Source organism: Syngnathoides biaculeatus, chromosome 2, assembly GCF_019802595.1.
Source record: "Syngnathoides biaculeatus isolate LvHL_M chromosome 2, ASM1980259v1, whole genome shotgun sequence".
NCBI classification, from domain to species: Eukaryota; Metazoa; Chordata; class Actinopteri; order Syngnathiformes; family Syngnathidae; genus Syngnathoides; species Syngnathoides biaculeatus.
Genome location: NC_084641.1, coordinates 5,266,615 through 5,292,952, shown reverse-complemented (window position 1 = coordinate 5,292,952; position 26,338 = coordinate 5,266,615). Strand labels below are relative to the sequence as shown.

The window sequence follows — 26,338 nt, the reverse complement described above, 5'->3', positions numbered from 1 at the left end:
GGTTAGCCTCCGCCGGTCCCCTGCTCCCCAACCAGAGGGGCAGCCATCAATCCAGCTCTCCCCCTGACTTTGTACACACAGCGCAGCACAAACACACAAATGGCCAACAACACACTCACAGACACCCACACCCAAGCACACACACGCACAAAAAAGCCAACACCATCTCTCAATAATCCTCGGAAGCAATTTCATCTCGACTCGGGTGGCGGCCCATTGTCGCCAGTCCCTTCAATCTTTCCTTATTAACTCTCGCTTTGTCCCACATCCGAGCTTCTGGACTCATCTCTTCTACATTCCGATCGGAGCTGCTCCCAGCACTCCCAGGCAACCTCCATTCCCTAATCCCGCCGCCACCCCCACCCCGAGGAACTCTCACAGTTTTTTTTCTTCTTTTCCTAAACCTGCCGATCACCTACTTACACACTAAAGGTAGGGGCATAAACTTCATTGGTTTTCTGAAGCCTGGAGTGTAAAGGCGGGGTGGGTGAAGTAGGAGGCGGCCACAAAGTGACTCCAGCCCAGACAATTAGAACAATGAGCCGGGCCCGTAGGGTGCTAACTCGCTGCGTCACGCCTGGACGGTGGGGTATTTTGTCAGTTTAATGAATTGTCCATCAGGCCAGGGCCACATCGCAGGCTGCGCATGGAGAGGCCAGCAGGGACCCAGACACTAAGTCGGTATTTATTACACTGCCTTTGTCACTAATTGAGCTAATTATCACTGACTCCTCAGCACTCCCACAGGCATCGCCCCAGTGCCACCCCTCCTTCCCTACTCTCATCCACCCTCTCACCCTCCAACTGCCCCACCTCACCCTCATGCTTTCCATTTGAACTCTGCCTTCTCCGTTCTTTCTTAACCCCCCCCCCCATCTTTTGTTTCCACCTTGAGCATCAAAAATTTGCACAAGTAGGAGAACTAAATATCTCACATTTATTTATTTGCTGCTCCAATCTGTGGCGATACATCCACTCAAATGTGCGCTACTTATTTACGAATCAACCACTTGTTCATCTGTGGGCCAGCTGCGCATTCGGCGCCCTGATGACGTTACCTCTACTATATATGATGACCCTGTAGTTGCTCACAAACTGCGAAGGAGAAAGTGCTGTGCTTTCCAAAGTCATGAGGTTAATCACATTGGTGAGGGTTGGAGGCAATTCTTGATCCATTATTATGATATTTATTGCTCTCTGAAAATGAAGCAAAAAATATGAATTTCAATGCGTGGTTAAGGTATGTGTGGCTGGATAAGACGGGCCTTGTTCAGTGGAAGGATGTTTTGGAAGCTTTGCTGCTGCTAATAGGATTAAGCTGAGGACACCCAGGGACAGATATATGCTCGCTTGGTTGAAGCATGGAGAACAAAAATAAAATAAAAATAAAAACACCAAAACAATATACTGTAGACACATTTGGCACTTCATTGAAAAATATAAACTTTATTGTTCTATCATACAATACAAAAACTGCCACCTACATCTCTTGTATTGCCTAAAGAGAGTTCCTTCTCGCACCTTACTATCTCAGTATTAAAAACCCTTACAAATAAATATTTTTATATTTACACTGATAAAAACAGGTGTGTATTCAGTGCATGGCCAAACACAGCAAGTGGTACTGTTATTTCCTTGTAAAAGTTCTACAGCTACATTTCTCCAGAAAGTAATCAAAATATAAAACAGGGAGAGTGAAACTGGCCTTAACAGGTGCATACATCATTCATCAATGAATTCATTATAAATATATTTATATATTTTGTTATTTACAGCATTTTGGTTCTCTTAGCTGATGCACAGTATGATGTTGGTTTAATTCTTCAAAACGCCCAGATATTGTCTGTCCTTGTGGTTTTAATCTGCCGTTTCAAGTTGGCGTCAGTTTGGAAATCAAGCTTAAAAATGTTGAGATTATGCAGAGTCACATTTATTTTAATTTCTTCAGCTCGGTCCAATTACATTCTTTTGTAGCGTCATACTCAGTGTAACCATAAAACATTCGAATAACGCTGCGTCCATGAGATTTGGTCAGTTTCTGTTTTCCTTGGCGCGTGGCACTCCCAGTCATTTAGCATTCCGAGCATGTTGCGCTGTTCAGATTTGGGTTGAGGTGTAGCTGCTGCTCCAAATCAAATCTGAATGAGGTAGGGGAATTTGAAGTTGGGGTCCAACCAGGAGGCCATGATTTCAATTAAAGAAGTGAAACATTTGCCAAAGAATCAACACTTATCACAACCTTTGACGAGCTCATGAAAACATGTGAAGAAGCACTGTCGAGTTTTTGGCTGACTTACCGTACGACCTCGTTCTTTTATCTGAAAACCTCTGAGCATTAAATGTAAAGAACAAGCACATATGGTGCATTTATACCCTGTTTTTTATATTTGTGCTTTTGTTCATTGATTGAATTTTTGGGGTGACAAAATTCCCTGTCAGTTGACCCCCAGCAAGCACCTACATCCAGTATTTGTGATTTTCTCGGCCAGCTATTTCATTCCTAACAAATTGTGCTTCTCACAGGCCTAACTAATCATCCCCCGCTGCCCCGATGATCATAGACACTGGTGTATCGTTCGACTACTGGTGCAATTCAGGCAGCTGACGTGACAGCACCAGTGGAATGTGCAGTTGCATCGCTCGGTGAAACTCTCGGCTCGGGTCTTAAACCCACGTCCGCAGCAGAGCAGCTCGCAGCCATCTAGGCCCGGAGAAGAGCTGTTGCAAGTTCTACCGGAAGTTCCCAAAGTGCCAGTTTTACCGTTGTAAGAGCAGAAGTTTGGCGATTTCTCAAAATACACCAGATCCATGCCAGATGGTGGCTTGTGAGCCGGGTTCTCCGGTTCCAGGTGGCGAGGGTCTGCTCTGTGTGAGGCGCGGTTGCTGCCCTTGTTGGCGTAAACGACTCGGGATGCACCATCAAAGCGGTCCTTGAGGAAGTCTCCCACAGCACGAAAGCTCGGGAGACGCATCCAACAGGTCCGAACGGTGCAGGACCCTGACATGCCATGACACTTGCACTCCTGACGCATCTCGGTGGACACCGTCTGCAAGGAGAGGAGACCAAAATCACATCTGGCAAGGACCCCCACCACAAAAAAAAAATAGGTTGCCCATCTCTGTGTGGAACCCCACCATTCTGCCGGCCTCGTTATTGTGCAGGTTGGTGAGGTAGCGCAGATCTCGGCCTCTCTCACTGGAGTCCACAAATTCGCGGCTGAACATCCTGCCAAAGTCCACGTTGTCACTGCAGCCCCCCCAGTGCCAGTCTGGCCCCCCGGGACCTCTGCGCCGGTAGTCGCACGTGCACGATTCGATGCCTCCTTCTGAACAGGAGCGAGCTACCGCATGAGTCACCCCCGCACTGGTGATAGCAAACACAAAAGCTGTCTCTCTGCAACCTGAAGGACACAAGCACCAAGACTTCGGATCAGAATCCAGGTTTAATGAATTAATTGCTGCCCGAGTTATCTTTCTGCACACTGTACAGATCACCTGTCGATCATCTATGGCATATGCTGCAAGACCTCAAGAGAAAGAAACGATTGGAGAACACACACACGCTACACAGAAAGGCCCGAAGTGACATTCAAACCCAGAAACCTTGCTGTGAGACAACAGTGCGACCCAATGGTCACCGTGCTCCCATCCAAATCCTTTTCATCATTGAAATATCTCATGAAAAGGCAATTTTAATAAGAACAAGGGATTCTGTTTCATCCTTCTCAAACTTCCAAAGATTCCCCAAAGAGACAGACAAGAGAAACTCACCACGGTTGACAATTTTGCCAAATATTGCTGGGTTGTGGGTGGTCGGGCAGTTCCAGCGGCGGTTACGGAACTGCCACTTGCATTCTTTTATGGCTGTGTGAAGTCCAGCAGTGATGGCGTGCAAGATGCCAGGATTCTGCCTAATCAGTCGACGCTGCCGACGACTCAGTAGGGCCAGGCTTGGATCCAAGACCAACTGCACATTTTTGGAGTTGGTGAGAAGGTTGGAAGAGGAGGCCACATTGACAATCCCCCTGGGGAAGGGATAAGGACAAGTCAAATCAAGATTCAGACTGGCCTGGTCATCTTTGAGGGGGGGGAAGTAGTAAATGATGCACATGTTTCGTGAAACAGTATTAATTAATATCCTTGTAGCAGGTTTAGTGATCTTGTCCCTGGAATTTGATTTTTGAATACACATGTCCAACTGTTCAATATTTCAGTAGCAAGAAGGTCCTTGGTAGCGAAATTCACAATGATCTATGATCAGTGAATATTTGCGGGGATGCCCACGCCCACTTGGATGCTTTTGTGTGACTTCCAGTTGCAACCTGTTGCTGACACTCCAATCTCACTGACCACTTCCCTCTCACAACCTGCTTGATCAATTGTAGGCGTTGTCTTGGTCTCAAGATGTCAAAAATGTCAACAGAAAGCTGAAGATGAATTTTTAAATATCAACGATCCATCCATCCATTTTCTTTGCCGCTTATCCTCACGATGATCATGAGTAGTGCTGGAGCCTATCCCAGCTGTCAACAGGCAAGAGGCAGGGTACACCCTGAACTGGTTGCTAGCCATTCGCAGGGCTCATTGAGACAAACAGAAGCACTCACAATCACACCTAAGGGCAATTTAGAGTGTCCAATTAAATGTTGCATGTTTTTGCGATGTGGGAGGAAACCGGAGTGCCCGGAGAAAACCCACGCATGCGCGAGGAAAACATGTAAATTCCACACAGGCGGGTCCGGGATTGAACCCGCGACCTCAGAACTGTGAGGCCAACGCTTTACCAGCTGCTTCACCATGCTGCCCCATTCAAACACCGTTTGTCAATTACGCTCTTCAGGTCCCGCTCAGAAAATGGATAGATAGAGAATAGCAGGGTGTCAAGGCCTGGAGGCCCAATATTTGAGTTCAGATAATACGTAAGATTTGCGTATTGTGTGAATTTGGAAAATGTGCACTGTACTTTAATGAACTGTCATAAATTCAAAATATTGATTTTGGTTGACCAATATTTTGTAGTCACAAAATATTCTTAGTGGAACATATTTTGGATTATTTTGACTCACTTCATAAAATATGATCTACATCACTTCATCCCTGTGTTTCATTTGCTTGTTTTGGAGGTCATGATTTTTTTTTTTTTTTTTTTTTTGCTGTTTAAATAATGAGCTGCAACCTTTCATCCAGACGAGTTGAGGGCATAGCCTGAATAACATTATTAAAAAAAAAATAAAAATAAAAGAAAAAAATTATTGTTTTGAAGCCTCATATGTTTCTGGGATGTCGGATGTCATTTTATTGTGCAACGTTTTTGTGTTCAGAAACAAAAAGCATGGGCACATCCAAAATGGTTTGAATCTACACAAACCACAATAAATAGACATTTAAAGAAGCGCATCAAAAAATTAACTGCAAAGAAAACTAAAACTTAACCTCAAACAAGGAAATGTGAGAAACTCACCACGGTTGATAATTTTGCCAAATATTGCTGGGTTGTGGGTGGTCGGGCAGTTCCAGCTGCGGTTACGGAACTGCCACTTGTATTCTTTTATGGCTGTGTGAAGTCCAGCTGTGATGGCGTGCAAGATGCCAAGATTGAAATGAATTGTGTCCAAATATTGGGTATTTTCAGACAGACGGGTGTTTATTTGATGAGCCTGGATGAGAAGTCTTGTGTGATTGTATAGGACAATTAAACGAATTTAGATTTGATTGAATTAAAATGTGAGGTGGGGTGGCAATAAAATGAATTCAGTGAAAATGAGAAAGTTCAGGCATCACTTCCGTTGGAGGAGTTTGGAAAGATACATGCTCGTGCAGTTGAACTTGGTGATAGGTGCCAAAAGCAACACATTACTTGGAACGTGCAATAAAACTGTTGCGCCTGAGCTCAGGGGTCTTGCCCTGTTCAAACCACCGTAAAATTTGTATTTTTATTTATTTTTTTCAATTATTTTTAATCTCCACGCACAGAGCTATGGAGGGCGTGCACTCACCACCACCGGCCACTGTTGTTGACGGCCCCGGTGCCCGAGAGCGACGACACCAGCAGGATGCACGCGGCTTTCACTCCCAGCAGAAGCGCTAAACTCCTCATCGCGGTGTCGCTCACCTTGCAAAATTTCCATTCAAAAATGAGTTAGTCACTTGAACACCTCGTGATAAAAAAAAACAACAACAACAACAAACAAACAAAAACAGAGATTATACTTGTGGTTGCACACTCACCGGTTGAATTAATCGACTTGGTGGTGAGAGAGGATGCCGACAGGTTGCAGGATGATGTTGAAAAGTCCCGCACGCCCCCGAGGATGCTGCTGCACTCCTCCTCACTGTCTCCCTCCGAGTGATGCTCTGCGCGCTGCGTGGAACGCGTGGGACAGTCCCGCAGACTTGATCCCCTCGGCGGTGACAGCAGATAGGCAACACATTCTTCTCTTATTGAGTGCTACGAGGGGGAATAAAAAAGGGATTTGCCGCTCACATCTCCCTCTGTGTTTTTTCTCTCTCTTCCTCGAAGCCTTTTCAATAGGATTGGAGGGAGGGATAGTTAATGCTCTTCATAGGGCGCACAATGAATAAGGAAACACAACTGTGCAGAAAAGACAGATGAGGAGGGGGTGAAGGGTGTGGGGTGTGAGGAGGGTTGGGTGGGGTGGGGGTTCATCCGTAGAGTTGTGCATATCATTTGGGGAATCTCACGGGCGTCATCCAGTCCATTCCCCTGTGTTCGATGAGGGCTTGCAAGAAACGGTGATCTTCCGCTGCAGACGCAGGTCCAGTGCTCCCGAGAGGGTGTCATTCAGCGCAAAGTCAGCCTGGGGGAGAAAAAGAAATGCCCCTTTAAAGTGGTTGGATTCTTCAACTCCCTTACCGCATCTCCTCCTCTCTGAAACATTTATAGACTCTCTCTCCCTCTCTCTCTCCCTCCCTCTCTCTCTCCCTCGCTCTCCTTTTGGGCCGTCTTAAAATCTAATTCACCCACACCTTGATTGCGTGATTCTGTTGCAAAAGGGGATCCTGGTGCGCGTGCAACCGGCTTCCGTGTTGAATTGTCTTCCCATACTGCAATCGCGTTCGATATAAATAAAGATAAACAAGTCGTTCCAACATCTGGCAGGCAGACCTCTCGATGCATTTCTTCAGTCATGTCCATGTCCCCAATTTTCTTCATATTGGGGGTGTGCGCGTGTGCGTGCGTGAGTGCGCGTGTACGTGTGTGTGTGTGTGTGTGTGTGTGTGTGTGAGAGAGAGCTTTATCTGGCAATTTGCATACTTCCATATTAGTGCTGCAGAGGTAGCATAATCTCTGCGATGACAGTAAAAGGGAAGTGTGCTTTTTTTTTTTTTTTTTGAAAGAGGCTTTGACGACAGCCGGCCCACATTTATAGCGCGGTTCAATATAGGAAGGTGCCCAAACGGGGCTTCCTGAAGCAGTCATGCGACACCGAGCAGATTAGCTTCAATCCGGATAAAGGGGGAAGCCTTTTATATACAAATCAACTTCAAATCACTTTTTAAGCCACTTAGATATACACGCCAAGGCAGAACGCTAATGCACTTTTCATTGCTGCAGCTTAGGGAATGGAAGGAGATTAGATGAATTGGTGTCACTAGCGAGGCGTGTTCTGGGGTTGGAGGTGGTGGGGGTGTTAACTTAATGTTATATGAAGGTTGTGCATTCCCGGCATGAAAAATGCCCCCCCCCCCCAATTCAAATAGAACTTTTAATATGTGCATTGTGTTTGATAAGCGTCTGCTTGGCCCTCACCTTCACCATCACTCAGGCCGACTGCCTTGTTTCATAGACACCTGTTCCTTTTGAAATAAGCATAAAACGCATTTAACGACCACCAAATAATTGCATTCACTCGGATTTGAATGAAATCGCCAAAGCCTGCACCGAAGTACATTATTCCCATAATGTATGCATTCTGTGAGATAAAGACTTTGGGATGACAAAGTGAAGTTGTCGCTCTGATGGAGGTGCTTGGAGGTGGTGGTGGTGTGGTTGTTGGGAGGTTGGGGGGGGGGGGTATTGTCTGTGAGGAGCCGCCTGCCTGCTGCTGTTGCCTCCCTCGTACAGTGGCGACCCCCCCCCCCTTCTCCTTAATTCCAAATCCATCACGCGGACTCTTTTTCGTTCTTTCATGGACAAAGTACATCCGCATCCATTCTTACAGGGTGTCTTAGTGTTACAGATTTTAATGCCTTAACCTTAACGCACGGACGCATCATCGCATTTTGAGAAAAGGAAGATGGAATGACGCGAACCCGCAAGGCAGCAAATCGCTTTTAGTTTAGTTTTAGTCTTGGAAGTTAGTATGTGCTTAAAAGTTTTGCTTTTCTTCCAATCCAGCAAAATGCAACGCAAGTTACGGAAATGGCCGTAAATGGTCTATTTTATGACCGTCTCTGCGTGTTTTCCGTGGCACCGACAGGTTTTTAAAATGCAATAATAAACTGAAATGTGGAAAAAAATGACGTCAAAATTCAAATTAAATTCCAATAGAATTTTTAAAAAATGGAGTGTGCTGTAACCGTTGAGAAGGGACTCAAACTGTATCATGTATGTTAATATTTGACAGGTATTTGACTTTGTTATACTTCAAAATACATCCAATTGAAAGGCGTTGTTGTGGATGGGTTAAAAACATTATTTTTTCATAGCCTGAAATGTAAGTTCTAGTGAATTGAGCTATTGTGTTCCAGGTCAGTAAATTATTTTATTTTAAAGTTTATGCTCACCCCACGCCATCGACCGATAAATGAAAGGTGCGGGGCTGACAGAAATGATTGTGCTGGGCGACAGAAAAGTCATTTGTAACATTTATTGTTCCTTCTTTCGCGCACGGAAATGCAACTTATATTTGTTAAAGTTATTGGATCTGTGGATATGTCATTTTTATTTGACACCAAGCAATTTCATTTTTTTCATGCTCTTCTTATATAAGCGTTTCATATCCCAAAATGCAAGTTGGACAGTCTGAAACTGTTATGTTCGGGTTTGTTTTTGGAACCATTTGGATCCGGATTACTGTGAGTGTTTTCTCAAACCTCCAATTTTTTTTTTTTTTTTTTTTTTTACGGCGCATATTATGACATAATAATGTAACTTCAATCGTGGCCAATATTTTGCAAACAGCAGCCCGTGGGGCCTCCTCTTCACCCCCTCCCCATCCAAACTTCTTCCTCCTCCTCCTCCTCCTCTTGCGCGTCCTCCTGGTCCAGTTTGCTTCAGCTCCTCTTCTCTCCGTCTTCACGTTCCTGTCGTTTGGCGCTGCTGCATTGATAATAAATCATGGTCTCTTCACACAATCAATTTGTCTTTATAAACACTGGACAACGTCATCGGTGATTTAATGTCACGGCGCGATAGAAAATGGAACTACCAAACAAACTCCGCTTGGATCGGTGCCCGATTTTGGCGGCAGCATTATTACTACCTGCAATAACGTAAGTGCACTTGAGAGCTTTGACACACACTTACCGATTTTTGGGTGAGATTTGGCGTTCCAAAATGCTTCATATTTTTGATTGTCTTCCCGTTTCATTTTCAATTATTAACACCACACAAAAATGTGTGCGTGTGTGTGCGCGCGTGAGTGCGTGTTGTGTATCCGTGTCAACCTATCTATCTATCTATCTATCTATCTATCTATCTATCTATCTATCTCTATCTATCTATCTATCTATCTATCTATCTATCTATCTATCTATCTATCTATCTATCTATCTATCTATCTATCTATCTATCTATCTATCTATCTATCTATCTATCTATCTATCTATCTATCTATCTATCTATCACATTAAAAAAAACATTATTTTCTACGTTTGCGAATATATATTCGCTCACGTTGCATTATCACCTCATCCAATGGATTTGCACATTCGCATACTGTACCCCCACAGGGTGCTGTGTAATGACATCCTGAGCCTGAAGGTGGCAGGAGACCCGGTGCTCACCCCCAACTCGGTGTGTCTGCGCCTGGGCGGCCTCAGCAAGCGCCAGATGAGGATGTGCGTGCGTCGACCCGACGTGACGGCCTCTGCTCTGCAGGGCATCCAGGTGGCCATCCACGAGTGTCAGCACCAGCTGCGGGACCACAGGTGGAACTGCTCGTCTCTGGAGACGCTCGGCAAACTGCTGCACCAGAGCAACATTCTCAACAGAGGTGAGAGCCTCCAAAAGTAAAAAAACAACAACAACAACAATCGCTTTCCATCAAGTTCCTGATTCATCTTGAGAATCTGGATCTTTTTCTGATGCAGAATGGAAAATATTGGGAATGTTTTGGATTTGTGGCTTCTGAATAAATAAGTTGATTTCGCCCCCTCCCCTTTTTTGTTTTCTATTATCTGAAACCAGCTCCGTAAAGGATTGACAGTTAACCTCCGTTTATTGCATGCAGTAGCGTACAGAAGTGTGTGTGTGTGTGTGTGTGTGTGTGTGTGTGTGTCTGTGTCTGTGTGTGTGTGGGGGGGGGGGGCGTTTGCCCCATCCATCTAATTTGGTTTATGTGTATGCGTGTGTGTGTGTGTGTGTGTTGGGTGGATCCAAATGAGCGAGGTGAGCATTCAATCTGTAAATGTTGACGGGTATTGAAAACAAATTCTGGCAGGCTTTTACTTTTGTCCATATATTTGAAAACAAATATCAGTAATTTGTACTCCCCTTACTCCAAAGGAAAAAAAAAGAGACCAGACTTTTCTTTTAAATATAAATATTTTCATTGGCTGGCAACCAGTTGAGGCTGTACCCTGCCTCCTGCCCATTGACAGCTGGGATAGGCTCCAGCACTCCCTGCGACCCTTGTGAGGATAAGCGGCAAAGAAAATGGATGGATGGATATAAATATTTTCACTTGTACTTAGTACAGAGTGTGAGTACTTTTTCCATCTCTGTTAGGCTACACAAATACTACTAATCTTCTTTTAATCCATCAGAGTAGTGGGCACTGCAAGCACCTGCCTTTGGTAATACATTAGTACAGTGGACAGAGGCTGCATTCTTATACACTCTTCCATGGCAGATCAATAGAAAAATGAGAGTGGATGTTGTTTTGCGCACATTTTTATAGTGGTACCTACCAATGTAAGACTAATTCGTTCTGTGACCATGCTTATACCTGAAAAGATTTGGATATTAAATTAAATCATGTAAAAAGGGATAGAAATTAATCTGTTACAGCCTCCCCACCCCCACAAAAAACAACAAAAAACTTATTTTTTTAAATTGAGAAAAAATCATATTGTACTTATAAAAAATGTAATTCAATGTAAAGAACCAAATTAAATTAATTAATTTGAGCTCTTGGTGGCATGCCTGACTTGGCCAATGCAGCAGGCATGAAGACACAAGCAAAAGCAAGCAAGAGTTTTTCAGATATTATAACAGACTCAGTAAGTGGCAATAAAATGATTAATTTTTTGCAGCAGGTAACTATTATATGCTGTGAGTATTGTTTCATTGTCTCTCTACATGTGTTGTTACACCTTTGTGTCCAAATATCCCTTTGGTAAAAGCACTATAACACCGTCACATAGATACTATTTGTTAGCTCATCTGTCATGTCCCATTACGTGATAGCAATAAACTAGCATACTTTAATGCAATCTTATGTGGTTGTATTAACCACTCTATATGTAATTGTCTTTGTTTTCTGTTCAGTTTGTGGGTAAATTGGGAGATACATTCTACAGCTTGAAGATTTTTCTTTTGAGCTGTTCACTATATGGACCATATGTTAAGTCAGAAAAGGTGTAAGTCAGAAAAGGTGTATGCCAGCGAGGCTACACACTCTCTGAGTAGCAACTCTGAAATGTGGCTGTTGTGGCTGTTCCCTGTCAAATCTCGCCATGTTTTCCCATAGATTTAAATAGTTTTAATCTTCCCCACGCAAGTTCAGTGCCCTGTGATGGTGAACCATCCTTATTCCATGTTTGATTCACTAAACTGGCTAACGGCAGCTCAATGACGGATGAATTTGCGGAGTACACACCTGGCCCAGGATGGCCGACTGGCAAGTGTCATCTTAGTATATTATATTAATTGCTGAAAAATATTGACGGCACCTGCGAGGAGCTTTTCTGCTTCAAACATGTTGTTGATGTCTTTTTGAAAACATCAACAACCACTCATGAGGCTCAATGTTGAGTCATAGATTGAATAATTTCTTTGACTTTACTTTTTTGTCAATCATCAAATATGTTAAAGTGGCTCACTCAGTCTATGGGGTAAGGTTGTCAATGGCAGAATTTTTTGTTTTTTTATTGATGAATCCGATAAAATTACTTTGATTTATTTCACACATACACTCTTTCAAAATCAGTTTGTTCGCCCTCCACAGAGCTCGCATCCACATAGTGAGGGCACGACATACTGTATCGTTACATCAAGTGTATTCATATTTAAAGTGTTGTATTTTTTAAATTGTTATCTATGTAATTCACATTTCTCAGGAAAACTCAATTCCCTATAATTTTCAGCTGGCCTCAGATGTCAAAGAGTCACTCTTGTTTGGTGGTTGTGTACAAATGTAGGTTATCCTTGTTGGGTGTGTCAGGAGTCTGGATGGAGAAATGTGCAGAGATTGAATCAAGGCATGTAAATAAAATAAAAAAAAAGATGTGAATTGAACAATATGACATTATCTGCCAAACTGCTGCTTAGTGTGGAGTGAGTTCAGCTGGGTTAGTTCATTATTTTATTGAGTGGGACTTGTATCTCAAATTTCTCAAACTCAAAACAAAAAATCATCCAAACAACAGCCCGGATCTCGGAAAAGTCATAATTCGGGTCAATCATATCTCAAGGCACCACTGTAGTTGCTTTGTGATTGGCTTTATCTTACGTTGTGTACTGTATCTGTTTCCACAAGGTTTTCGTGAAAGCGCCTTTTCGCTGGCCTTGTTAGCAGCGGGCGTGGCGCACTCCGTGGCCTCGGCCTGCAGCATGGGGAAGCTGGGCAGGTGCGGCTGTGGGGCCAAGCATCGCCAGGACGACGACCAGCTCCAATTGAAGCTCACGCAGCTGCAACTGCAGACCCTGAAGAACGGTGGCATGGGAATCAACGTGGGCTCGCTACCTGCAGGTCACAGTGGCGACCTACCCACCGAATTTCGCTCTGCCCAGCTCTCTGCCGGGTTCAAGCCTTTTCCGGATGAGCTGAGCTCCATGCAGGAAACGTGGGAGTGGAGGGGCTGCAACCACGACTTGCGTTTCGGGGAACGTTTTTCCAGGGAGTGGCTTGACTCGCGGGGATCTTCGAGAGACCTCCACGCTCGTATGAGGATACATAACAACCGAGTGGGACGACAGGTGAACGTGCAATGTTCTTAATGTAGGTTTGGTCTTTCCATACAGTATGGACAAAGGTTTTGAGGCACACATTCTAATTAGTTCATTAATCACTCAAGACTAGGTGTAGTGGGTCACATTAACAGACTTGCAGACAAGGCGTTAATTGCCCATCTATGACCACCTCTAAAGTCGATTCGCTTCAGAGCAGGTCATAATCTTTGGTAGGCCACTGGTACTGTAGAGATTCACAAAGCAGATATCTCAGTTTTCACTCCAAGTGCCAGTGACCAGTCCAAAATAAAGTCTACCACTCATCATGGATATTCTTACGCATCTGCTATGACCCTGAACAGGATACACTATATAAAAGACAGATGGATGGGTAAGGTTTCACGATATAATGTAGTTATACCTGGATGCCTCAAGACATTGTGGATACACTTCAAACTTTGTGGAAAGACATTTCAGAGGGCACTTTTCTATTGCAGCAAGACAATGACCCAGAGCATTCTGAACCTCAATGCTAACAAACATCTTTGAACAGAACTAAAACGTATTCTGAGTCAGGCTCCTTCGTTCAAAATATTCTCTTGAATGAACAATCAAGAATAATCAGAATAAAATAGTGTACAAAATGGCTAATAAAGTGTCACAGTCACTAATTGTACTTGATTCTCATGTTAATTTAAAGGGCGTGGCAGAGTCAGTGACATCAACAGCTGCAGTCATTCGGGTTAACTGTTTGCAATGAGGTCAGATCATTTAAAGTGTCTGCTCCATGGTCAATGCGAGTGTTTTTATTTTGTATTTCTGTCTTTGACTCTTTTCCCACACCATTAAAATCCATTTTTCCCTCAGTTTTATGTGTAACATCTGTGAGGTTGTTAGCTGCCAACTATCATTTCCGCTCACGTTCCCAATTAGTTGCCGAACAAGCCAACGCTTGGGGAATTCTGCGTCACAATAGTAATAAGAGCCCCACATCAAATGATCCAAAGAAGAGGTCGCTATGAACGCTTGGCTGCTGAAATAGAGCAAAGCTGTTTTCCATATTTAAATTGACAGTACCACTAATCCAATCAGAACAAAGCTCAATTATATCTATTTATATATTCATGAGCAGTCTGGCCATCTCAACTACCAGGCACAAAAGACCAACTAGAATAGTTTGAATAAGGGCATCTTGGGCATTTTCAAAGCAAATGGTCCTGCAAACTTGATAAAAAGACATTCTATTGTAATATTATTTAAAAGGAAAAGGGTGGCATGGGATGGAGTTCATCAATACGAATGGATATTTGTTGTTTTGATTATAAGGGCTAACACTGTGTTTCTGAACTGTTATTATTATTCATAATTTTTTCCCTTTTCCACCCACAGATAGTTGCTGACAACATGAAGAGGAGGTGCAAGTGTCACGGCACGTCAGGGAGCTGCCAGTTCAAGACCTGTTGGCACGTGTCTCCAGAGTTCCGGCTCGTGGGTTCAATACTGAAGCAAAAATTCCTATCGGCCATCTTGGTCAACTCCCAGAACAAGAACAATGGGGTTTTCGATCCCCGAACAGGGAACGACGGCCTGAGGAGGGCGAGAAACCTGAACACTGGTCACCGTCGCAGCATATCCAGAGAGTTGGTGTACTTCGAGAAGTCCCCCGACTTTTGTGAGCGAGATGTGGCCGTAGACTCTTTGGGCACGCATGGCCGCATTTGCAACAAAACGAGCCACGGCACGGACAGCTGTGGCTCGCTGTGCTGCGGCCGAGGACACAACATTCTGAAGCAGACCCACAGCCAGCGCTGCAACTGCAGGTTTCACTGGTGCTGCTACGTTCTGTGTGAGGAGTGTCGTGTCACGGAATGGGTCAGCGTGTGCAAGTAGATCCCCTTCCATCCCATCCCAGTTTTCCTGATGTAAAGACAGTAATCTTTATCCTCTGCTGTAGTTCACGCAATTGGTTTGTGCCTTGTGTAACAACACAATGCCAAGCAATTCAGGAGATCCTCATCATCTGGTGTCTATTAACCTTGTGTCGCTGCCAGTATCCTCACAAGGGCGAGTCAGAGTTCAAAAAGGGGACTCATGTCATGGTGTGCTTAGATGCTCTCCTCTCAGTCCTGCTGCTTCATCTCGTCGATGTGTTTTAATTCTACATGCCCATTCATTTCTATACCGCTTATCCCCACTCGGGTCGCACACCCTGAACTGGTTGCCATTCAATTGCAGGGCACATAGAAACAAACATGTTCATACCTATGAAAAATTTAGTCTTCATTTAAACTACCATGCATGTTTTTGGGATGTGTGAGGAAACCAGACTACCTTGGGCAAACCCACGCAGGCACAGGGGAGCACATGCAAACTCCATGAGGTGAGGCCGGATTTGAACCCGAGCCCTCAGAACTGTGAGGCTGATGTGGTGACCAGTTCCCACATTGCCACCACATGTATATTTGTAAATCTATTTTTATCAATAATATTATTACTCTGTGGTCATTGGCTGGACGGCTCAGTGCTAAAACACACTGATGGTTGTAAATGATCTTTCATAAAGCTCTTCACCTTTTCTTCATTATTTGTATATATTGTATACATTTCTTTCAAAATACAGGTTAGTAATTGTGGACCACCAATCAGTTTGCTTTCTTCCAGCTACAAATAAGTACATGCAGGACATGGTAGCTGGTATACTTCCAAACAGATATTGGAAAGGTGACGCATCAGTTTTGAATGAATTCCATTATAGAGCAATTGCTTCATTGCAGATGTTGCTTGTGACAACAATGCTGATGTCAAGTCTGTGGCTCTTTGCTGAGAAATATTGATGATGATCTTATTACACTCCAGTTGCGAGCTGGTCCAACTTTTGTATTGAGCGGCAGGCGTGAGCATGTGCGCCTGCAGCTGTGTGAACGAGAGAAAGCTTTGCCGCAGGGATCTTGGAGACCGTTTTTATAGCCACTTCATACTGTGAGAGGCACTTTTAACGGCTGCGGGATATTGGTGACTGAAGTATAACTTTTACTGTTGCTGGAGAGAAGCGGAGAAAAGCCTACTGAATCAGAGGAGATCATCTACCCAGAGTTCATAAACTCACAGAAACGTGCTGCTGAGAGGCCGTAACTAAGGGTGATGCACCATATGAGGAAACACATGGATGCATTGATGGATTGGAGGCAGGTATTGGCAATTTCCATCCATCTCTTTTCCGTACTGCTTATCCTAATCAAGATTGTGGTGAGTTTGAGCCTAACACAGCTGATTTTAGCTGGAAAACCTGGAACGGTTGTCAGTCAATCATGAGGACCATAGGGACGAATCACCCTTCACGGTCAGCCGCATTCCCACCTATGGAAAATTTACAGTCTTCACTTAGTGTAGTTAACATGTATGTTAAGGAGGAATGGTGGAGGAAGTCGGAGCACTCAGAAAACAAACAAATGCGTGTACGAGGGCAACACGTAAACTCCTCTTGAGATGGGGTGAGCTGAGCTTTGAACCCTATCCTCTGTTAGCCAGATGTGCTAACCACAAGTTCACCGTGTGCCCGTCCTGGCAATAATATGTACACACACAGCAACACAGCAGATTCACAAATGAGCTGTGAAACAGTGCTCTCGATGACATGTTTTGCTCTGTCATGCTCGGTCAGCAAAATGCTAATGTCAGCACCTGGCTGGCTTTAAGGGTGCATCATTTCTAATATATCTGACATCTGCAAGGAAAACCTCTTCTGCCACTGGATTTAATGCCAATTAAATTATGTTTGTACAGATTGGGTAAATAGCTTTTGACTTCTGAGGAATGGCAGTGCCGATGGCTACTCTGCCTGGACGGTTTTTAGTGAGGGAGGGAGGGGGTGTGGGGGACAGCGACTGGTATGGAATGATAAAGGTCTGGATTTCTGGTTTGCACTTCTCCATCCTTTCACCCCTGAGCTGCTGAAACGGGGAATTTCCTGTCACTGTTTTTTCCATGTGCCAGGCAGAGGTTGGTGGACGGAATGGAATTGATTTCTCTCTCTCCCTCTTTCTCCCCCTCATTGCTGCAGACCGGCAACATTTTGACGGCGCTCGAATAATGACAACCAGACTGGGCTGAAATTAGAGAGAGGCAACCAGAGAGGAAGCTGGGAGAGATAAAAGTGACCTGTAGTGATTGGCATCGTGATTATACGTATATAGTGAGGCAATTTCGTGTGTTTGGCTTGATACAAAGATAAAGAGATGCAAGGGATCCATGCTGCAGTGCAGGAGAAACGAACAAACGGTGGTATAGAGAAGAGATGAAAAACCATACACGCTGTATAAATGCTAGCCTCACAACATCTGCTTCTCAACTCCCCTTTCATTTTTGATGTGGGACAAGGAGAGCGGCAGAGAAAACACAAGGAAGCAGCTTCCCAAAACATCAAAGCCCCTGCCCTCAACATGCAGGCCCTCATTAGTTCAGCTAGCAGAACCAACCAGACTTGAGATTGTGTTTGCTGGGTGCATGCTGGCAGATACTTCAGAGGAGAGGTTCCTTTAAGTCATAACTACTCACCCCACCTCCGCCACTACGGCCACCCGAGCCCGCCGAATACCCCCCCCCCCCCCACACACACACAAAACCCTCACCAAAACTCCTGGCTCACACAAAACCCACTGTGAGTCCCTACCGTCCGCTCCACCTTGTAATCTGGTGTGCAGCTGCAAATATCTGCTCCTCACTTTATTTCTGTGCCTTCAACCACTGGATTGATAAACACATTGAGGCCTGTGCTCTTACAAAATGTCATGGGGGCCACAGGGAAGGGCTCTAGGCAGCCTTAGGTTTCACGTTATTATTTTGTATTGGAGTGTGTGTGTTATAGACACTGTAAAGTGAATTCTGAGATTTGTTTCTAAGTACTACATACAGTAGGCTTAAAGATGTGAATGGCTTCCACTGTCCATTTGTTTTCTAACTTCTGGGATATTCAACCATCCATTTTTTTTAAAGTCTGGAGCCTATTCCAGCTATCTTTGGGCTAGAGGTACGGTTCACCCTAAATTGGTCGCGAGGCAAAGCAAGGCAACCAATTATTCACACTCACAGACAATTTAGAGTCTTCAATCAACCTTGCATGCATGTTTTGGGGATCTGTAAGGAAACCGGATTACAGTCCCTGGAAAAACTCCACAACGGCTATGGAAGAACATCCAAACTCCACACAGGCAGGGGCGGGATTTGAACCTCTGTCCTCAGTGATCCAGGACTTTATAGGCGATGGAAAGTTAACTTTTGTCAAGACAATTTCACCACAACAGCAACAATCTTTCAGAGCTTCTCCATCTCCCTCTCCCTCCTCATTCAGCGCCACTCGGCTCTGATTGGTCAATCCAGCCGCTCCCATCGTCAAGCTCTGTGACGGCGATTGAGAACTTTGCTCCTGCAGGTAGTATTTTCTTATCAGGATCATTGTTTGTGATTGTGGTTGTTTTTCACCTTTTCATAACTCAATTTTAATTTTATGTGGACCATACAATGACAATATAGGCTTTGTATTGTATTTATGCCCAGTCCTTAGTTACAGCTGTCACTCGTTTTTGAACGAAAGCGGTGGTTCCACCACAAGACATCAGCATATCGTTTTAGTCCTCAGCAGCCATCAAATAATTTGGCATTGTGTTCTGAATTGGTTGTGTTTGTTTATTTATTTATTTTTTTTCAATTTCATTTATTATCAGTAGTATTTTTGTTGTTGTTATTGCAAGGCTTCCAAAAGTAGGACCAGCCATGGAGAAAGTATGTGAGAAGAGAAGATGAAAAAAGGTGGAGGAAATACACACCGTCAGTGTACAAATACTTTTGTTCAGCTTTAGCATGAACACTATCACTTGCAATCAAAGATGTTTTATTTCTTTTGATACTGTGATATTTAAATGGAATTATGTTTAAAACATATTTGTCTTACGCCCTAGTTGTTTTTACCTTTAATAAAATGTAACAAGACGGGAAAAAGTCACCGAGCATCCCATTACAGTTTACTTATTTATTAAGACAGTCCTTGTGTTAATTATTCAAAGCACGTTTGGTTTGCCATTAGACTGTTTTTGTCGGTTCAGTTTACTCCTGTACCAACACAATTATTGAATTATCTCTCTCACTACAAGGGTGTTGTTTTTTCAAAACTGAGGAAATTGTCAAATACGCTGAAAGGTGAATCTGGCGTTATTCCACGCAACATTCGGAACTGGATCCGGTTTTAGTACTACTACTCTACTATCTGACTCCAGTGATGCGCGACTAGCCAAAATACCGCGAGATTACGCGGATGTATCATCGCGAGACCCGCGACAAGCCTGACTCTCGCCTGCGCCCAGCTGGCAGCCTCCCGTTGACGGGTAAGTGCGGATGAGATGCCGCCGGGAAAATATATTTCATTTACACGAGCAGATGTGACATTCATGCCTCCGATTTGACTTATTTACTGATTTAAAATCAAATACCTAGCTGAATGGACGTTCTTGATTCGAGGACAGACTGACCGGTGTGCTAGTCGTGACTCTATGCGGCGAATGCAGAGCACACAAATATTAGGGGGTATATAAAAATACTTGAATTTGATTAGGCCGCACTGGATTTTAAGGTGTTGCGCCTATTTCAATGTCATCATCGTCATCGTCATCATTGCTCCCTCGCGAGCCAATTGACTGCAGCACAATGCAGCAGTCCCGCAATGAACCCCAATAACCCGACCATCATGCATAAAAATTGAGCTTTTGTTTTCGAGGTGCTTCTTAATGGTCTCTTTGGAGACTGCACGAAATTATTTTTCATTTATATTGACTTCAAATAGGACAAAGTAAAAGTTCATCAGCCATGTAGGAAACGTGTCTTTGATCATATTGACCTTCGCCACTTTTGAACCAGCTAGTAGCTTAAAAAATGGCAATTTGCCATCACATGAAAGTAAAAAAATGCAGCTGCTTGTGCCTCGACTGTCTTCTGACGACTGAAACGCGTTTACTGTCTTTCTCCTGAGGTGGCCAAGGCATGTAATGGAGTAATAATGTTTAAAGTTGTTTTTTTTTAAGAACCACAGTGTCCCCCACCACATTTTCTTGCGCGGTCTAAACGTTATAAATGGTTGGTTCGCTGTTTGTTTTGCTTTTCCGTCGCACTTGCCGCTGTGGTCTTTAACAGTTCCTGGTGCCCTAGTTCTGTTGCAGTTGAGGAGCGAGCTGGTGGTTATCATGGGCAACATCTTCGGAAACCTGTTGAAGAGCCTGATAGGGAAAAAGGAGATGAGGATCCTCATGGTGGGGCTGGACGCCGCTGGGAAAACCACCATCCTTTACAAGCTGAAGCTCGGCGAGATCGTCACCACCATTCCCACAATCGGTGCGTGAGGCTAAAACCGCCAAAGAATACGCATCTATGCCTGAATCTTGCTCGTGTGACTCTTTTACCATTTCCTCTTGTTCAGGCTTCAATGTTGAGACAGTGGAGTACAAGAACATCAGCTTCACTGTGTGGGACGTGGGCGGTCAGGACAAGATTCGTCCCTTGTGGAGGCACTACTTCCAAAACACTCAGGGTGAGCCAGATTTAGTCGGCCACTTTGCTTCTCCGATGGTGATGCTGCTGTGCGCACGCTGTGTCACGGCTGACTAATATTTTACATGCGCGAGGTCATTACTCTCAGCCCACAAATGTATTAGTCACAACTGACAATAAATCTAATTCAGCAAAGATGAATATTTGGTGCCTGATGTCCCAGTAAAGACACCACAGTTAACAACTTTGCTAAATTTGAATGACTAAAAGACTCAAGTAGGTTGGCAGCTGTCCCGGCTCAGTAATTAATTGTAACACACACTTATTGAAAGTCTCCCTCCAAACAGCCTTAAAAGCTCAGCAAGACCGTAGTCTCTCAAAATAGCTTGTTAATCATTTATTTCTTCCCGAACACCAACACCTCTAATCCTGTTTGTGTTTAATGGTGGTCTGTAAACTGTGATAAGATACTGATTGCCACCCAATGACCTACAATGATTACTGATTTGTGCGATAGATAGATAGATAGATAGATAGATAGATAGATAGATAGATAGATAGATAGATAGATAGATAGATAGATAGATAGATAGATAGATAGATAGATAGATAGATAGATAGATAGATAGATAGATAGATAGATAGATAGATAGATAGATAGATAGATAGATAGATAGATAGATAGATAGATAGATAGATAGATAGATAGATAGATGGATAGATGGATCTGGACCAGCATCTTAGAATACATCACATCCAGCATTCCACTGTTCCTTAGTGTAGCTTTAATGTGAATCTCTCTGCAGGCTTAATCTTTGTGGTGGACAGCAACGACCGCGAGCGTGTGAATGAAGCACGAGAAGAACTGATGAGGATGCTGGCTGAGGATGAGTTGCGGGATGCTGTTCTCCTTGTCTTCGCAAACAAGCAGGTACACCCAAAGTTGCGTGTCTCCTCAGCTGCACCCGATTGTCCATTTACAGCACAGAATGAAATTGCTGACGTCCTGTTATTCCTTCTCTTTTTGTTATTGTTGTTTTGTTTATCCAGGACCTTCCCAATGCCATGAACGCAGCAGAGATCACAGACAAGCTGGGTTTGCACTCCCTGCGCCACCGCAACTGGTACATCCAAGCTACGTGCGCCACTAGTGGGGACGGCCTCTATGAGGGTCTGGACTGGCTGGCCAATCAGCTGAAGAACAAAAAGTGAAGGGCGCGTTCTGGAGAGTGGGGAAGTGCCAGCTCCAGGTAGTACTTCGTTTGAGTTTACATGGAAAGGCAGTGCTGAGAAGCTCCTTCCCGTCCTCCCAAAAACTTCACTCTTGTTCTTTTACTTGATAATGTATCGATTTCTTTGGATCTGCAGTGAGAGTTGTTAATAATGTGCAAACCAACATTACCTAAATATTTAACTTTTTTCCACACTGTATACATAATTGGGATGTACAATGTGAATAATATATTATATTAATGAAATAACGTATTTTCCCTCCTTCATTTTTTTTGTGCTAGAGGAGTGATGCTGATGTAAATGATAACAAATGTAACATTAGCATTGTATGACTACCCAAATTGTTAAAAATACAAAGGTGACATATTCATCCTAATTTGCCCAAAACCAATGCAGGGCATCACAATAAAGTGCATATTTTACTATAATTACAAATATCTATTTTGATGCAATTAATTCACCTCATAACACATTGGCTAATTAATAAGAGGTCAAATTTTATCACTGTTTATTTATTCTGAAGCAGATTTGTTGAAATGTTGTTATATACTATAGTATATCGCATATTTGCTAATGGAAGCAATGAAAGAAGAAGACCTGAAATGACTATCGCATATTACTGCTTCCCATTGCTGCATGTGAATATGGACAGTTTAAGATCGTGGGTTTACGGGAGCCACAACTCACTGCCGACTGCTGTAAATAAAGATGTACTTGCTCCGATTCCCATGTTTGATAAGCGTTCTATGAGTGTTTGGTGCCAGTACGGTCTGGTCGGTGTACTGATTCAGGATGCAGTTCCTGGAATCTAAAACTACATGCCTCTATTGGCTGGCGTTGATTGAATGTTTGCTTTTCAGCGCCACTATAGAAGCAGCTGCATTCAACAGCATCTGTCCTAATTGGCCAAACATTAGGATTTTCTTTTTGTGGGACTTGTGGTACCATCTTGCACAAAAAAAACAAAAAACAAAAAAACACCACTATAATATATGTATGTTCAAATGATAATTTTCTTATGGATGAACATTTGCTTTGTTATCTTTAGCAGCCATCTCTTTTTGACCCTTATGTCATTAAACAAACGTGAGCGAGCATCAAGAGGCATTTTAATAGGGTGAAAGACCCAATTATCTTCTAATATGCAACTGCATGCTTTTGTATATTGTTATTTATAAAAAGTATGCCAAGGTATTTGTGGTCATAATTAAACATTTTATTGATGAGCCTGTTGAAAACTGAGCAAATTTGTTACGTCACAACTCCAGCATTGTATTTTGTTGAATATATGGCAACGTGGGCAGTATAGGCACGTATGATGGAAATTCTTCCCGCAGCATTTTGAACTCTATATCTTAGCCCAAAGGCGTTTGAAAGGGTTGAGGCTACTTTTGATCAATTAGAAAATGCCGAAGAGCAAATGAACAAGAAAAACCTTACGGTCTACAATTATTTCTCAACTACTAAGTTCTATTTGGTGATCCGTGATCCTTGGACCTCCCTTGGGACTGTTCGTGGTGCTTTGATTGGGCTAGTGGCCCTCCCGGGAATCTGAGGAGTGGGTGACGTCCCTCTGGCTGGGTCCCCCACGGGATGAGCCCAGTGGCTCGGGCCCGGTTGTGGGTGGCGAGGGTGCAGACCCACCATTCCTTGATGTGCTGGCAAAACAACGCCGTAAACCAGTTGACTTAACATGCATGTGATATGGTGTTGATTCACTCCTAAGTTCCATAGACATGCTATCGACTTTAATTGCTTGGGATCACTAATAATAACACAGGATATGATATCAATTCACAGCTTGTAATAGGTGGTTTGGCACAATAACAATTTCAGTAGCACTGCCTTGCTCATTTCTCACAGCCTCTCCTGCCCTGCCCATTTCTGTGCGTTGTCATTTTGTCCTATTGGTCACTTGTTACGTGTTCTCACACGGTGACCTTACCTGTCCACAAATATTTGACTTTGTAACGTTACTTGTAGTCAAATATCGAGACGATCCAGCTATTGTTATGCTCCGGTGGAACCCTTATTCCCCTTGTCTGTTCTGTTCCTCTGTCTGTCCCCTAAAGCCATTTTCTGTCCGGCTGCAGTGTCAATAAACATCAGAATGACTCAAAGAAAACAAAACATAAGCATAGGAAATATTTTAAAAACTCCGCCATTGCACGGCAAAACAATTCCAGGCATACGGCTCCATCATTCTGCATGGCCAAGCAGCTGAACATGGCAGGTAGAAAAAAACAAACAAAAAACTCTTCACCATATTGTATCATTTTGCATACATTGTGGAAAATATGAACCCAGAAAGGGTCAGGCAAGAAGGAGCAGGTCTATTGCTTCTACTTTAGCCCTCTCCACTGTCATCAAGCGGAGTTTGGCACAACATAGCTCTACTCCATAGAGTCTCATCAGAGGTCTGTGTGTGGGAGAGTACCACTGTGTCTCCAGGGGTGTGACAGCAGTATGTGAGTCAGAGCTGCTCCCAGGGCCACCAACTCTTCGGCCCCCTGCAGGATGACTACAATAGTCGCCCCAGGGCAGATGCCATAGCTGGGATTCCCACCCGTAACCGGGACGCCTTCGCCCAGGGCACAGACACACTGGCAGCAGCCCCACAATCGATTCATCAATCTTTGAAGGGAGACATAACTGCAAAAGGCCACAGCAGTCACCCCCGCAGCTTGTCTTGGGAGGGGCCACCGGGGAGACTTGCTGACACCACGGCTCAGTCAAAGTGCAGAAAATTATAAAAGGAGGCCAAAGTCAAACACACAACAAATCAGCATATTTTGTGTGAGAATAGTTGATTTCTGCTGTCTTCAAATAGTAAACTGACAATCATTTATTCCTTCCATGCATTAGTATTACGTCAATGTGGCTGCCAAGGGATTGGAGCAAATAAAGGGGTCATAACAAAGGTCCTTGGAGGTGCCGCTCAAGAGGTCATCCTGAAGCTCTTTAGACTCTGTCTCCTCCTGCTGGAGGAAAGAAACTTTGATTTCTTTCACAAAGATCATCGTACGTTTCTGCTCAATTTGGCTAGACATCGAAAGATATTTGATATTGTGCTGGGATAAGCACTCCTCATACTTTGTTACTGTCATAAATCTTAACGAGGCAACGTTATATTAGAAAGGATTCCACTAAACATGCTTCTCCTCTTAAATGCAAAGTATATCCACAATAACCACTCTGACAGTGTCACACATTTAGATTTTAAATATAAGCAGGGATTTAACAACCCTGTCGCGAAATCTACTCCACACAAATTTTTTATAGAACATAACCATGAACGCGAGAAAGGTGGAAAACATTTGACCAGTGCAAAAGCCGACAGGGATCATTTGACCAAAATTGAGTCATGCGTACTAGCAGACTACTTACCATGAAATTGTTTGATGTAGCATGTCCTTACCCTGCAAAACAAAATAACTCATACGAAAAACGTTCCAACAATAAAAGTCAATTTTCATATGCATTTTACAGCAGATAGTACAACCTTTATTTTAAGCCAGTTTAGGAGCCCACATTTACATCTTTACGAACTGTGTAAAAATGTTAAAATGACAAAGAAAAAGTGTTGAGCACATGAAGAAAGGGAGGTGCACAAAGCTAAACCAATACCTAAAATTTATCAATAATCAAACAGCAATCTGGCCCCTTGTCAGTGCAAATGAATATCAACTTCACACAAGATTTCGGACAGAGGAGTACATAGAACAATCGGAACAGGTTTCCTAGAGCCAAGGACCTCCTGTGTAGAGCTTCAAAAAGACCTGTACTTAGCAGGTACTGATGTCACAAGGAAAACGTTGAGTAATGTACTCCGCCCCTTTTGGCCTGGATGCACACTCACCACGTAAGACCCTATTGCTGACAAATAAGAGTGTCAAAGTGCATTTAAAGTTTGCTGAAAAACATCTGGACAAGCCAGGTAAATATTGGGAGAATTTAGTCTGGTCAGATGAGAGAATAATTAAACTGTTTGGATATCGTAACGCACATTATGAGGTGAAATGGCACTGCACATCACCCGAATAACACCATAGCAACAGTAACGTTTGGAGGTGGGAACATGATGGTGTGGGGCTGCTTTTCAGCAGATGGTACTGGTAAAATCTACATTATTGAAGGAAAGATGAATGGGCAAATGCACTAAGACTTTCTTGACAAAAATCTGCTGACATCTACAAGGATAATGAAAATAAAATATGGGTGGACATTTCAGCAGGATTATGATCAAAATGAGACTATCAATGAAACCAATTTGTT

General features: G+C 43.5%; 3 protein-coding genes across 3 annotated transcripts; 2 read left to right on the top strand and 1 right to left on the bottom strand.

Annotated features, from left to right (window-relative positions):
• Positions 1 to 613: 613 nt before the first annotated feature.
• Positions 614 to 15,187, top strand: wnt10b (wingless-type MMTV integration site family, member 10b). The gene is made up of 4 exons (XM_061808008.1): positions 614 to 681; positions 9,916 to 10,178; positions 12,885 to 13,324; positions 14,687 to 15,187. Exons 1-4 carry the CDS (start codon positions 647 to 649, stop codon positions 15,185 to 15,187), a joined length of 1,239 nt encoding a protein of 412 aa, XP_061663992.1. The 5' UTR covers positions 614 to 646.
• On the bottom strand, positions 2,556 to 6,355 carry wnt1 (wingless-type MMTV integration site family, member 1). The gene is made up of 5 exons (XM_061807998.1): positions 6,200 to 6,355; positions 5,997 to 6,112; positions 3,772 to 4,025; positions 3,136 to 3,401; positions 2,556 to 3,047 (listed from the first exon to the last, which is right to left on the bottom strand). Exons 2-5 carry the CDS (start codon positions 6,095 to 6,097, stop codon positions 2,556 to 2,558), a joined length of 1,113 nt encoding a protein of 370 aa, XP_061663982.1. The 5' UTR covers positions 6,098 to 6,112; positions 6,200 to 6,355.
• Positions 15,188 to 19,586: 4,399 nt separating the features above from the next.
• Positions 19,587 to 23,254, top strand: arf3a (ADP-ribosylation factor 3a). The gene is made up of 5 exons (XM_061828562.1): positions 19,587 to 19,674; positions 20,492 to 20,674; positions 20,760 to 20,870; positions 21,637 to 21,761; positions 21,881 to 23,254. The coding sequence occupies exons 1-5, from the start codon at positions 19,605 to 19,607 to the stop codon at positions 22,040 to 22,042; spliced, it is 651 nt and encodes a 216-aa protein (XP_061684546.1). The 5' UTR covers positions 19,587 to 19,604; the 3' UTR covers positions 22,043 to 23,254.
• The last annotated feature ends 3,084 nt before the right edge of the window (positions 23,255 to 26,338 follow it).

Coding starts and splice junctions, on each gene's coding strand:
- wnt1 (XM_061807998.1), bottom strand. CDS start 6,097: ATGAGGAGTTTAGCGCTTCTGCTGGGAGTGAAAGCCGCGTGCATCCTG. Junction 3,402..3,771: donor TGGCAAAATTGTCAACCGTG/GTGAGTTTCTCT, acceptor TGTGTCCTTCAG/GTTGCAGAGAGACAGCTTTT. Junction 3,048..3,135: donor ATAACGAGGCCGGCAGAATG/GTGGGGTTCCAC, acceptor CTCTCCTTGCAG/ACGGTGTCCACCGAGATGCG.
- wnt10b (XM_061808008.1), top strand. CDS start 647: ATGGAGAGGCCAGCAGGGACCCAGACACTAAGTCG. Junction 10,179..12,884: donor GAGCAACATTCTCAACAGAG/GTGAGAGCCTCC, acceptor TGTTTCCACAAG/GTTTTCGTGAAAGCGCCTTT. Junction 13,325..14,686: donor ACAACCGAGTGGGACGACAG/GTGAACGTGCAA, acceptor TTCCACCCACAG/ATAGTTGCTGACAACATGAA.
- arf3a (XM_061828562.1), top strand. CDS start 19,605: ATGTATCATCGCGAGACCCGCGACAAGCCTGACTCTCGCCTGCGCCCA. Junction 20,675..20,759: donor CACCACCATTCCCACAATCG/GTGCGTGAGGCT, acceptor CCTCTTGTTCAG/GCTTCAATGTTGAGACAGTG. Junction 20,871..21,636: donor CTACTTCCAAAACACTCAGG/GTGAGCCAGATT, acceptor ATCTCTCTGCAG/GCTTAATCTTTGTGGTGGAC.